The sequence below is a fragment of the Alosa sapidissima genome, chromosome 5 (genome assembly GCF_018492685.1).
Source record: "Alosa sapidissima isolate fAloSap1 chromosome 5, fAloSap1.pri, whole genome shotgun sequence".
Classification (NCBI taxonomy): Eukaryota; Metazoa; Chordata; class Actinopteri; order Clupeiformes; family Clupeidae; genus Alosa; species Alosa sapidissima.
Window position 1 is genome coordinate 26,098,669 of NC_055961.1, and position 13,461 is coordinate 26,112,129.

The 13,461-nt window shown below is 44.0% G+C and overlaps 1 protein-coding gene across 6 annotated transcripts in view; it reads right to left on the bottom strand.

Annotated features, from left to right (window-relative positions):
• Positions 1–24: 24 nt before the first annotated feature.
• Positions 25–13,461, bottom strand: part of aff4 (AF4/FMR2 family, member 4) — a 30,954-nt gene continuing 17,517 nt past the window's right edge. For 5 of the 6 annotated variants that reach the window (XM_042091201.1, XM_042091200.1, XM_042091199.1 and 2 more), the window contains 13 exons: positions 12,566–12,661; positions 11,750–11,894; positions 10,602–11,492; positions 10,199–10,284; positions 8,765–9,002; positions 8,065–8,141; positions 7,543–7,606; positions 6,022–6,158; positions 5,640–5,711; positions 5,167–5,260; positions 4,958–5,001; positions 4,471–4,688; positions 25–4,220 (listed from right to left, as the gene is read on the bottom strand). In XM_042091201.1, coding sequence (XP_041947135.1) covers positions 4,093–4,220; positions 4,471–4,688; positions 4,958–5,001; positions 5,167–5,260; positions 5,640–5,711; positions 6,022–6,158; positions 7,543–7,606; positions 8,065–8,141; positions 8,765–9,002; positions 10,199–10,284; positions 10,602–11,492; positions 11,750–11,894; positions 12,566–12,661 — 2,290 coding nt within the window. In that variant the 3' untranslated portion in view covers positions 25–4,092. The remainder of the gene's footprint in view (positions 4,221–4,470; positions 4,689–4,957; positions 5,002–5,166; positions 5,261–5,639; positions 5,712–6,021; positions 6,159–7,542; positions 7,607–8,064; positions 8,142–8,764; positions 9,003–10,198; positions 10,285–10,601; positions 11,493–11,749; positions 11,895–12,565; positions 12,662–13,461) is intronic. The other variant, XM_042091198.1, reaches the window with a different exon arrangement.

Below are 13,461 nucleotides of genomic sequence, written 5' to 3' on the forward strand. Positions count from 1 at the left end.
AAGAAAAGACCAGGGTGTCAAACATAATCATATACATTTTTTATTCTCAATACAGTAAAATACAAATATTCACAACAGACTCAGAAAATTCATTAGTTACCAGTAACACTCACTTCACAAAATGCTTTAAATTACAAGTTATAACAAGTCTGGATAAATGAAACAGAACCTTTAAAATGTACCTTTTAAACAATTATCATATTGCATCCATAATATATAAGTAGATTTTTCATCAATCTCTTTGTCATTACGTATAAACTAAACCAATTTGAATATTGTTCTGCATCTGCCAATGGCCTTTTTTAGAGACAACTGTAAAAGGAGTACGACATACAAACATCTACATCATCAACAGTACAGAATTGCCTCGAAAGATATCTCTAACTTGTTACTGGGTTACATTTGCCCCAAAAGAAAAACAAAGTATTTTAATGATATCTCGTGGAACATTTGTTTTTCGATGAGCAATATGCACTGATGAAGCTGCTTTTCATTCTGGACCATGCACGGAACAGAATCTTACTCTAGGAAGTTTGGCGAGAAGGACAGAGAGCTCAGAAAGCCACAGACAAAGAGGGTGTGTAAAAATAGTCGAGAATTCTTAAGAAAGAAAGAAAAAAGCCAACAGTTTAAATTGAAAACGACATACAGTGTTAAGTACAAAGTGTCAAAATAAAGTTTGGAAGAAAAACAAAAAAGATTTAATGATGAAGATGTGCATATATTTTCATGTTCTATTTACATAATCATATAAATGATTAACTGCTATAAAAAATTTACCCAAAAGAAACGTTTATATACATTTATACATTTTAGCCATTTAAATAGACATGCGAGTGTTACGTGTTCTTGTTGGATGTCAAATAAAAGTATTCTTACCCTGGATTCAAGTTAATAAGAATTATTAATAATATTCATCTGGAGATAAACAAATGTATCTAAATTAATGTTACAAGCTCAGTATAAAAACAAACTGATCCAAGTAATCTATGGACAAACTAGACAGTCATAAAACAAACATGTGTTAAACAAGATATAAAAAAAGAGTAATGCATGCCATTAATCCTTTTCTGGCAGTAAGGTAAACACCTTAAATCTGTTGGCAATATATCCAGAGCATAAAGATAAGTACTCTGAATAGCAACTATCCTCATCAATAATGTTCCTCTCTTTGCTACTCATCAAGCAGGGACTGATGAGGACACTGGGTTATACCCCACAGACTGGCAAGCAAAGGCCATCAGACAGCATTCTCGAAATTAAAAACATCTACAAGGTGAATGGGCTCTGTTCCAGGGATTAAAATGTGCAACACCTTTTGAAAAAAAAAAAAAGAAGCTGAGCTACAAACAAACACACACACACACACACACACACACACACACACACACTCTCTCTCTCTCTCTCTCTCACTCACTCTCTCACACACATGCACACAGAGGAAACTACCAGTAAATCAATGTGTACATCAAGCCTGAGCCCACAGTCCTAACAGCTGAAAACACCAGATTTCCTTGACCAAGACAAAACAAGGCAGCGGGCCTGGTAACTGACAACTTGCCTAGTGTCAAATAAAGGGTTGGTGTGTGATTGTGTGTGTATATCTGCATGTATACCTGTGTGACCATATGCATATACCTGTGTTTAATCATATGAAAATACCTGTGTGATACATAAGTATATATCTGTATGTGTCTGTGACGATAAGCATGTACGTGTGTGTGTGTGCATATTGTTATGCTCATATGGAATCAGGAGGAGGTAGGGATGCCCAGAGAGCAGCTGACTGTGAAACGGATGTGGCCCCGATCCGGCGCACAACCGGCGCTGATTTGCCATGCATCCGTGCCAGTCGAGTGCTTTCCGGGTGAGGGGGAGCCATGGACTCAGGCCTGTGTGTACTGCACTGGAACAGAAGGAACTATGGGAACTCTGACGCGTCTAGCAGCACAGAGGGCAGAGGTCAGATGGCAAAGTCGGGTCCGCTGCTCATGTCCACTCCTTTACCTCACCAGCTGAAGTGAGTAGCCCACTAGAAAAACATGGCGAGTCTGGAGCGCTTCCGGGCCACAGGAACAGGCCAAAACAAGGGACTCGATTCAGATTATGTGGCTACGCCACAGTGAGTCTCCCAGCGGTTTCCACTGATGTTGAATAATACAATCTCTCGGACCACACCGGAGGCCCAAGAGGTTGACTGTGGCCCAGACACACATACCTGTTTTACTCGGCTCAGCCTCAACGTGTGATATAATCATTTTTAACTGACTGTGAGCCGGTCACATGTCTGACCCGAGTGAAGGAGACAGAAAAACTATTGTATGACTGTCAACTAACCACAGTGTTGTGTTGCTATGCCCTGCAGGCATGTACCATAACAGTTCTGATCTCTACTACATTCATTCAAATGAACTAAGTAAAAATGAATGATTTCCCCCTTAACAGTTACAATGAAGCCTATTAAAATAATAGTAGTAGTTCTAGTGCAAGGTATAGATAACGGGCATTTCCAGCATACAACATACTTAAGAGGACTGCCCTGAATAATCTAAAACCTACAATACCATGTTTGTTTGTTTTTTGTTCTATTACTTTTCTACTTTACGAGCTGGAACAACTCTACGATATGAAACTGCTATCAAATCAGACAGATTAGGGGCAATGGTGGGAAGGGGAAAGATGTTGAAGTGAAACGACAAAACACACACACACACACACACACACACACACACACACACTCTCTCTCGCTCATACACACAATCACACTCTCAATGCAAATATCCATAGCAAATACCATAAATATATTCCATAGATGACTTTTTCATTAAATGATCTGTAATACACAAATGACGATTATGCCAAGAAGGGAAATTCATGAATGACATTAAATATTTAAATACTTTCCATTTACAATAGAAATACTTTACATTTCTGCGCTCTAGTTTCAACCCTGTTTGAAGCCTTTTCAAATCTGTAAGCGAAGGTAGGACTTAGCTCAAAGCAAGCTCTACTTTGTATAAATAAAATATAGTTTGGGCCATATGTGTGACGATGATGCGCAGACGCATGATGCTCCTGCAATTCATAAAAATAAATCTGTGACTGGATAAAAAAACAACCCCATGTGCATGCTACATTACTATTGCTCAAACCTTAAAACGTGAGCATTAAAACGCCTCAGGATCTGAGTCCGTTGGCAGCCATTTAGCATGTTTCCTCTGAATGGCCAATTCTGCCCAAAACCTTTCAAACGAATGGACTTTGTTTTGTTTTGCAAGAGTACAACTTTGCAATGGCCTCCATACTCTGCTGTGCCTTTGAAAAAAAAATACAAATGTGCTACCCAGTGGACCGGTCATCAGAACGATGCTGCGGTTTTGTTTAAAAAGAAACATTTCATGAAGGAAATGAGTATGTGGACAAGTGTCGTCCTATTTTCCTGTATATCAAATACAAGGCACAAAACAGATAAAGGACAAAACCTTAAGTTTTAAAGCACATTTGGTTAAGTGGGAGGTATTTTGGTTAAACAAAGCCAATGGAAAAACCCAATTTCATGCACATTTGCTTACTGCTGACAAAAAAAAAAAGAAATTTAAAAACGATAAAAATGGCTTTGCACTAAAATGCCTTCATCATTGACAATGGATTGAATAAATACTTGACTAAAAACCAATTCAACCCAATGATATGGGAGAGCACGCAGGATCCGGGTGGAGGCTGGGGGGTTTGGAAGGAGTTCTTCTTGGTAGCTTGAATTGTCCTTCCATAATAAATATCACAAAGCTACTTGGAGCTGGGGTTTCCGTAGGGACGAGTTTTTTGCGTCTTTTTTTGTTTGTTTTTGTCATTGCTGCTGTTGCTGCTGCTGGTTTTGGCAAGCTGGTGCAGATGATGAACACAGTGAGAGATATGCAAAATGTCTGAGGCAGATCAAGCCCGCAACGCTAATGAGTGTTTTTGTTTTTGTGTGTGTGTGTGTGTTGCTGGGCTTTAGAAAACAAAAGGCCCATGAGTCCCAGGCTCTGAAAGAGAGTCGCGTTAAGTGAGTGAGTGAAGGAGTCCAGCATGAGAAGACGATGGAGAGCACCTCTACTGGTTCAGCTTGGAGTCCTGACGCAGCCAGGACAGGCCCTGGCGAGTGTAGCGCACCAGATCGGTCATGCTGCTCGTGTTGAAGATTAGCGGGCCCATCATCTTCTCCAGCTCCACAAAGAACTCTGGGAGAAGACAGGGAAAATGAGAGAGAGAAGAGGAAAGAGAAGAAGACAGAGAAAAAAAAGAGAAAGAGAGAGAGAGAGAGAGAGACGAGATGAGCGGGAGAATAGGAATAGACCAAGAGTGAAAGAGGGAGAAAGTGAAAGAAAACAAAGAGAGGGGGAGAGAGAGGGACAGTGAGTGACAGGAATAATAAAGGACTGCGCTGATGTAGCGAGATGCGTCTGGCCCTCTGGCACCGACCCCACGTACCTTTCTGCTCGCGGGCCAGCTGCTCGGCCTGGTCCCACACCTCGGTGGCGTAGAGGAAGTTGGAGGTGACTTGCACGTAGCTGGCTGCCATCTGGTGGATGCGCTGAGGGATGTTGACGGAGGAGGAGCTGCTGGGGTTGGAGCTGCTGGACGAGTAGCTGCCCGCGCTGCCCGGGGACAGCTTGGGGGAGACCGGAGATGGCATGCTCGCCGCTTTACTGTGGAGAGGACAGGGAACGGGAGAAGGAGGGGGAAGGGAATTAATTTGAATTCCTCTTTTACACAATATTGACATCGGTATAGTTCAGTTATTTCACAAAATGACACTTCCTTTAATACAAAGACTCATCATAAAAATAACATTGAAAAAGAGATTTCTCTGTTAATAAGTGAGAGACGAAAGAAAGAAACAAAAGAAAGAAAATGCCTGAATTGTAAGACAGAAAATAGACTACTAAGTGAAGAGGATTAATGAAAGTCCACTTACTTGCCCAACCCTGGAGACGGCGCCTGGGTATTACTTAAGGAATTCTGTGAATCAAACACAAGCAGCAGCAGCACAGGTTACACTCGCATCAAAAACACCAGGTTACACTCGCATCACAAACACCAGGTTACACTCGCATCACAAACACCAGGTTACACTCGCATCACACTAAAGAGACACACTTCAGAGCCCATCAGACAACACATTACCTTTAAGTGGTCAGTGAGTGTTTTGGAGTACTTGAGTGCACTTTCCTTCCTCAGCTTGAAGAGCCGCAGGTAGAGAAGAGACTGACACCTCAGACTAGAAGAAAGAGATGGAGAGAGAGAGAGAGATAAGAGGAGAGGAGAGATATCAGGAAAAAAAACCCCAAGAGAGACAGTTAATACAATGTTTTATTGGTCTTTGGCTATTCTTTATCTAAACTGTCATGCTAATTAAGCAGTGATGAATTAAACAGATTTGAAATGAGAGCAATCGATAGATAGACAGATAGATAGATAGATAGATAGAGAGAGAGAAAGAAAGAATGAAAGAAAGAGAGAGCGAGAATGACTGACAGGTATAAACACAGGTAGACAAAAACAACTTGACAAAGAGAAAAAGGAGAGGGATGAATTTGTAGCCAGACAGATTACCTGAGACATACAAAGAGTCAGACACACAGAGCCAGGTGACCTACCAGAGCACTGCCAATCTCTTGTCTGCAGATGTGGCATCTGGGGCCATGTAGCTCTTTAGTTTCATAGTGTATCTGAAGCGCACACACACACACACACACACACACACACACACACACAAAACTTAGAGGTCAGAAATTAACTGAAAGATCAAAGATCAACACGGTCCAGATAAAAACCACAAACATGCATATATACATGCCATCCCCTGAGAAGAGAAAGCCAACTTCACTCATCATGAACTCTACCATCCAATGCAAAATTCCTAAAGATGCTTTGCCGTTATAATAAAAAGGTTCAATTGTATTTATTATACTGATCAAGTACATTTGTTAATAGACTGCTACACACACACATGCAAAGGAAGTTGAGTAATTCTCTTACTTGATGAGCTCCACAGTCTCGGCGTACATGGGGAAGGGAGACTTGGCTTCTTGGGCACTCCTCTCAAGGGCGTTCCCACACTCAATGAAGGACACCACAGCGTCCAGATAGTAAACTGCCTTCTCGAACCTGTCCATCTGTGTAGGGGAGGGGAAGAAGGACATTTTATTATAATATATACTAATAGTACAGAAGGCTAAGAACAGCAATCGTTCAGTTTTCACAGAAAGTGTGAACTTTTCACAGGCATACTACTACCCTGTAGTGAAGTAAAAAAAATGCCCCCAAAATGCGCTCCAAGTGGCAGCCACATTAAATTCTAATAAAGCCTCCATTTTTAACTGTTTTTTTTTTTTTTTTTTCAGATAAACTTCAAAACAAAACCACATAAACCGTTAATTTTAATATTTAACTCTACATGATCAGGTTTCCATGCAAATCTGGTGTCACCTCTTTTGAAATTCAAGATGGTGGCAATAACCAGAATAAGAAAATATTGATGGAACCATCGTTCACAATCATCTAATTCCAATGCTTCAGTGTCAGTGAATTAGACGTCATCCTTCTGGGGCAGTATGGTATATGTGGTTAATTTTAGAAACAAACCTTGGCATCTGACAAATTATGCTCAACATCAATGGAGGGAAGCATGCATGGCCCTGGCCACTAATGGAAGGCCACAGTGAAATCTGTGGTTAAATCTCAAGTTCTAATGTCTACAGTAGGGGTCGATGACAGGAGGATCACGGTAAAAGGTCCTGATTATGCGATTACTTTCATAATGCTGAACAAGTGGTTATAGACTGATAATTGTCTATGTTTGGAGCAGTACAGTATTACAGAGAGAATGCCAAATCTTAGCTGCCATATTTAAAATCAAGATGGCGGCCACTAGGGGGCACATTCTTTTTTTTTTTTTTTGGAGGGGGGGGTGGGGGTTGGTCATTTTTTCCAGCTTACTTCCGAGGTAGTAAGTGAACTAAAAAAAAAATGCACCCCCTAGTGACCACCATCTGGATTTTAAATATGCCACCTGTGCCAAGTTTCATGATTTCTGTGAAAACTGAACAGTTCTTATGAAAATCATGCCCCTGTACTTTAAGCATAATCTTACTGATTACTTACACGTACACGCAAATACTAACACTTACATCTTACTAATAGTCCATTGGGGAGACCATTGTTACCGTGGTCAGCCTATACCTACACTTCCCAGTCAATGCAAAATATACTGGATATGCATGTCTTGTCAGGTTAGACCTGTGAACACCACACTTGTTTCATTTACAAATTTATAAACCTGCTTCGGGTCATGAGCAGTTATAAAAAGTTGCTCAGCAGCTTTAGAAGCATGCAAGTGTAAAGGTTCTACTTCAAAGGTTTCAGTAAAGGTTCACTGTGTTGGCTCTGATACTGACATTAGGCCGTCACAAACCACCACACCCAGGTATCATGACAGAAACATGATATGGCCTGCATCTGACATTCAAGAACAACTCTGTGAGCCATTTGGCGCCTTACCAAAGCATCAGCATTGTGTTTCAGCTTCTTGGCCTCCTGTAGGTAGTAATCAGCAGAATGCACCCTAAAAGTAGAAGAATGCCAGTGACTCAACTTGTTGTTACTTAGGCCATCTTCCCAAACCTGTTCAGTCTCATCATCCTTACAGCCTCTTCCCCAATAGGGAACTAGTTATATTCCATAAAACTCTTTCCTGTGTGTCACAGGTCAAAATCTAGACACAATTGACGACATGCATGTTGTATAAACTATATTTTAATTAAGTTATGTTTAAATGTGGCTTTTCCATTCTATCTTTCTACAATTTCATAGGATTTCAGAGTTGTAAAAATAAAGGAAAATATATCATTAGCTAGGCATTTCCACACTTTTGAATGGTGCTATAAGAACAATGCAAAGGCCACATCAGCTAAACATCCCCCTCCCCCACCCAATCCTCCACCCTGCCTCCCTGACATGACTGACATGTTTATTTTTGACAGCAAACATCTTTTTATTCCACTACAAACATGGGCTTCTTACCGGTCTTCAAACAGAAGCTTGGATCTCGACTTAGAGCAGTCAGGCAGCTGGCCATCAATCATCTTAGAAGACTTCTCCTGAAAACAAACAAATAAATAACTAAATACGAGTTTAAACCGGATTCATCTTTACTAGTGACTAAAGTAAAAGAGACAAAAGGATAAACACAATGTACATCTGTTTAAGTCACAAGTTTAACATGTCTTTAGCTAATCATTTGTCCGATAATGCTACAAAGCCAAAACAAAAGGATGTCAAATGCATACGAAGGTTCAGGACAATCGTTGGCACGTTTTCACCATTTACACAGTCTTGCAATTTAGGACCATAGAACACTTAAAATAGCTTTTTTAGCACATACCAGCTCAGAGGAGAAATATGGCAGGAAGCTATGGATCTACCAGCACAACCACAATGGTCACTGAAGCCCAGTGTAATGTATATAGAAAGGCATTAAGTGCAAAGTGTATGAAGGCCATATATCTATGAACCTTTTCCATGCCACCCTCCCACCCAATCAACGAAAGTGAGCGTGGAATCGTATCACAAAAGGGGGGGGGTTCTCTGTATTGAAGGGAAAGGGTCCAACTAAAGTGCATCTCTCCAGGGCTGCAGCATTGCACACACACTGCTCGGTCCTGACCCTAGGTGACGATCATCAAGAGGGGTCAAGTGCACTCTGCGGGAGGGCCAGCTCTACCTTTCCATCCCTGGTGCTCCGGCCCTGCTTGTCCTCGCGCCGGTGCTTGGAGGCGGGGCCGTTCCTTGTGCTGTGGCCGCCCTCCTTGCCACTGCTGGCTCCGCTGGACAGCGAGTTGGACGACAGGCTGGTGGTGCGCTTGCGGCTCTGGTGCTCCGGCTTGGGCGTGCGCTGGAGACCCGTCATCGAGGGCGAGGGTGCCAACTCCTTCTCCTTCTCCGGGCCGCGCTTGGACGACCTGATCACAACAAACCACAAACACACGTCAGGCTTCACCCAACATCATTCCATTTAAACGCTATCAAAAGTGAGTACACCCCTAAGTGAAAATGTCGAAATTGTGCCCAAAGTGTCAATATTTTGTGTGGCCACCATTATTTTCCAGCACTGCCTCTTGGGCATGGAGTTCACCAGAGCTTCACAGGCTATCACTGGAATCCTCTTCAACTCCTCCATGACGACATCACAGAGCTGGTGGATGTTAGAGACCTTGCGTTCCTCCACCTTCCATTTGAGGATGCCCCACAGACGCTCAATAGGGTTTAGGTCTGGAGAAATGCTTGGCCAGTCCATCACCTTTACCCACCTTTATCAGGCTTTCTTGTGCATCATCTTTAGAAGAGGCTTCCTTCTGGAACGACAGCCATGCAGACCAATTTGATGCAGTGTGCGGCGTATGGTCTGAGCACTGACAGGCTGACCCCCCCACCCCTTCAACCTCTGCAGCAATGCTGGCAGCACATCTTTTTTCCAAAGACAACCTCTGGAAAAAAGATATGACGCTGAGCATGTGCACTCAACTTCTTTGGTCGACCATGGCGAGGCCTGTTCTGAGTGGAACCGGTCCTGTTAAACTGCTGTATGGTCTTGGCCACCATGCTGCAGCTCAGTTTCAGGGTGTTGGCAATGTTCTTACAGCCTAGGCCATCTTTATGTAGAGCAACGATTCTTTTTTTCAGATCATCAGGAAGTTCTTTGCCATGAGGTGCCATGTTGAACTTCCAGTGACCACTATGAGAGAATGTGAGAGCGATAACACCATATTGAACACACCTGCTCCCCATTCACACCTGAGACCTTGTAACCGGGTAGGGAAAATGGCTAATTGGGCCCAATTTGGACATTTTCACTGAGGGGTGTACTCACTTTTGTTGCCAGCGGTTTAGACATTAATGGCTGTATGTCAAGTTATTTTGAGGGGACAGTCAATTTACAATTACACAAGTACAATGTACACTGACCACTTTACATTGTAGCAAAGTGTAATTTCTTCACCGTTGCCATGAAAAGATAATAAAATATTAACAAAAATGTGGGGGGTGTACTCACTTTTGTGAGATACTGTATTTATTATAATTATAGTGAGGTCCGTCTGCCTGATATTAGTAAAGGCACAGCTTTCTGGTTGAGGCACGTGTGCTTGGCGAAACTTACTCTTTACTGCTGGACTTGTAATGTGATGAGGCCTTGTCCTCCATCCTGGATTTTTTGCCCTCCGGCTTCATGCCCTCATCCTCATTCTACAAAAAAGAAAAGGGTGCAAAATCGAAACAGATTCTATACTGCGAAAGTGCAAAAAAAAAAAACTTTCAGTTCTTGGTCTTGAAACAGAATAGGTTTTGTTCACCAAACCAAACAGGTCAGGGTAATGGAATTTGGAAACTAAGTGCTCCACAGAAAGCACATGCACAGACTAAATGTACCAAAGGTGTTACACTGTGTAACTTAAGTTATTTTTTCTTGCTTTCACTTTATTTATTTTAATTATCAGACATGACGAGCTGAACAGACTGAGGAAGTGTGTGTGTGTGTGTGTGTGCGTGTGCGACGTGCAAACCTTGATGTGCTTCCTCTTCCCCTTACTGGAGGTCTTCTCGCTGGGCGGCTTCTGGAGGTCCTTGCTGTCGCTCTCTCCTCCCCCGCCACCACCGCCGCCTACGTCCCTCTCCTGCTTAATCTGGTCCAGCTCCTTGTAGTGTCGGCCGGGGACGCGGGACAGCAGGCTCAGGTCGATTTTGACCAGCAGCACCTGCCGCGTGGCGAAGCGCTCCTCGGGGTCGCTGAGCGGCGACAGCAGCTCCTTCTCCTCCATGGGCGAGAAGACGCAGACGGGCGTGCGGATGCTCTCCTGGTACTTGGGCGTCTGCGACGACGACGGGATGCTCTCGTTGCCCTCGGAGTCGGACGACGACGAGTCCGTGTCCACAAACTCGCGGGACTTCTGCGGCGTCTTGGTGGGCGCCTTGGCCTTGCGCTTGTCCTGGGCCTGCCGCGGTGACTTGGGCTCCTTCTTGATGTTGGGCTTGCGAGGCCCCTTGCTGGGCGCCTTATTGCGCGGCGTGGGGATGTCCTGCGGGGTCTCGCTCTCCACCATCAGCCCCCCCTTGGGCTCCTCCACCACCGGCGGCTTCTCCGACTTCTTGGGCAGCTTTTTACCCGTAGTCCGCCGCTGCCCTGCACCGCTGTCACTCTGCGCGGGCGACTTCTGACGCCCCCGGCCATTCTCCGAACTCTTCTGGGCCGGTCGTAAGTCACGACCCTGCGTGGGCGCACCGGCGTCTTTCGATCCACTCTGGCCACCGTACCCACGGCCCGACCCCGGATCCCTGCTCTCTTTCCTGTACTTGGTGGGCACATTGTTGTTGTCCACGGGCGACGCTGGGGAAAATTTGTTGACCTTCTTGAACCAGTTGTCCAGCTGCCACTTGTTGGCAGTGGGCTGCTCAGGCTGTAAAGATGAAAAGATATAATCACATACAAGTAAAGCTTTGTGTAATAATCTCACCAGCTCCATTCTACCCCCCTCTCTGGGACTTGTGTGTGTGTGTAAGTGGATTTGTTTATTTTAATAGTATCTGTGTAAGAAAATGCGGCCAATAACTACGGGTGTGTATGTTCCCACGTGCATGTGAATGTGTTTAAGTGGGTATGTACCTGCGCGTGTGTGTGTGTGTGTGTGTGTGCGTGTGTGTGTGTGTGTGAGACCTCTGGTGAAGCGGCGCGTGGTGGTTCATTGGTCTCGCTCTCGCTGGAGCTGCTCTCGCTCTCGCTGTCCGACGCCGAGCTGCTCTCAGAGCCCGTGTGGCTGCTTGCGTCCTCCCGAGAATTCTCCGCCACCTCCGGACCCTGGCTGTGGAACACACAAAATCACAGGAGGCCCAAGGTTAGAACCTGCTGAGGGGTAGAACCGGCTGAGTTAGAACGTCCCTGCAATGGTGAATTTGGTTCCAAAACCTCAGCAAGGCAGGCAAGCTGGCCAGGTAACAAAAGGGCAAGCGCAAGTTGTCAGAATCTAAAGGGCAACATTTTGAGCAATGTTGTTGGACAACCACATAACTAGTTCCATGTGATGAGCCATGACGATTTGCATAGTCGTAATTAAAGCTCTCCACATGAAAAGCATTTGTTCCAAAATATCAATGGGAATGTGCCCAAACAACAATACTCAGGAACATTCCTCAGCTAGATGAAGAAGTTGCCGTCGTGTGTATCAACAGCATTGTTGATAGACTTTCATTTCAAAACAAATATCACTGATATGAGAACTGCAAAAACACCATACAGTCTCAGCAATATCAGCTCTTCAGAAGACCGGTGTGCATGAAGAAAACGACAGGCTCTTTCCAAATACTTATTGGACACCTATGTACCTACATTCAATGTCAGATTTTCTTTTTTTGTTAGTTTTGTGTGTGCGTGTGTGTGTGATCCATCTTGCCAGGTTAACTTCTTTAACACAACATAATGAGTAAAGCCCAGTGAGTGGTCCTGGGTGTGGAGGTAACGGGGCACAGGGGGTACCTCTGAGGGGCGCTCCTGGGGGCCGTTTTGGCAGAGTCCTGCTCGCCGTCACTCTCTCCGTCGCTGCTGCTTATTGCAAGGTCACTCTCCAGCATGCTGTAACCACAGGGCATGATGAGTCTCAGCAAAACTGACCACACATCAGCCTTACTACGCCAGTGCTACTACTACGAGTAATCCCACTTCTAGTGCGTTATTAGGATTATAATCTCAGTACCAAGTAATACTACTTCTAGTGCGTTATTAGGATTATAATCTCAGTACCATAGTTGCACTAGTGATGTTTAGGTCAAAGGTGTCCGAGATATCCTTTAAACTGTAATTTAACATTAAAGCCAACAACACACACACAGTCAGTGCATACAAATGAAGGCACATGGTCAATCCGTAGTTTTAGTAATAAAGAAGAGAAACAGTAACAATAGCTGCACTGGTAGAACATTTTTAATACTCAACTGGTGACATTAATAGAAGGAGAAATTGTAACTAGTCAGTGCAGTAACAATGAAGATGGTGAACATCGATTGGTATAATATGATTGTATAGAACAGTCTCTATATATCAGAGGTGTCACATGACATGCTTCAACAACAGCTTCTACCCTTCAGCAATTAAGACTCCTGAAGATTTTTTATTTATTTTATCCACTCCTGAAGATTTTTTATTTATTTTATCCCACACACACACACACACACACACACACACACACACACACACACAACTGGTTAGTGCTTCGGACTTGTAACCGGAGGGTTGCCGGTTCTAACCCTGACAAGTAGGCACGGCTGAAGTGCCCTTGAGCAAGGCACCTAACCCCTCACTGCTCCCCGAGTGCCGCTGTTGTAGCAGGCAGCTCACTGCGCCAGTGTGTGCGCTTCACCTCACTGTGTGCTGAG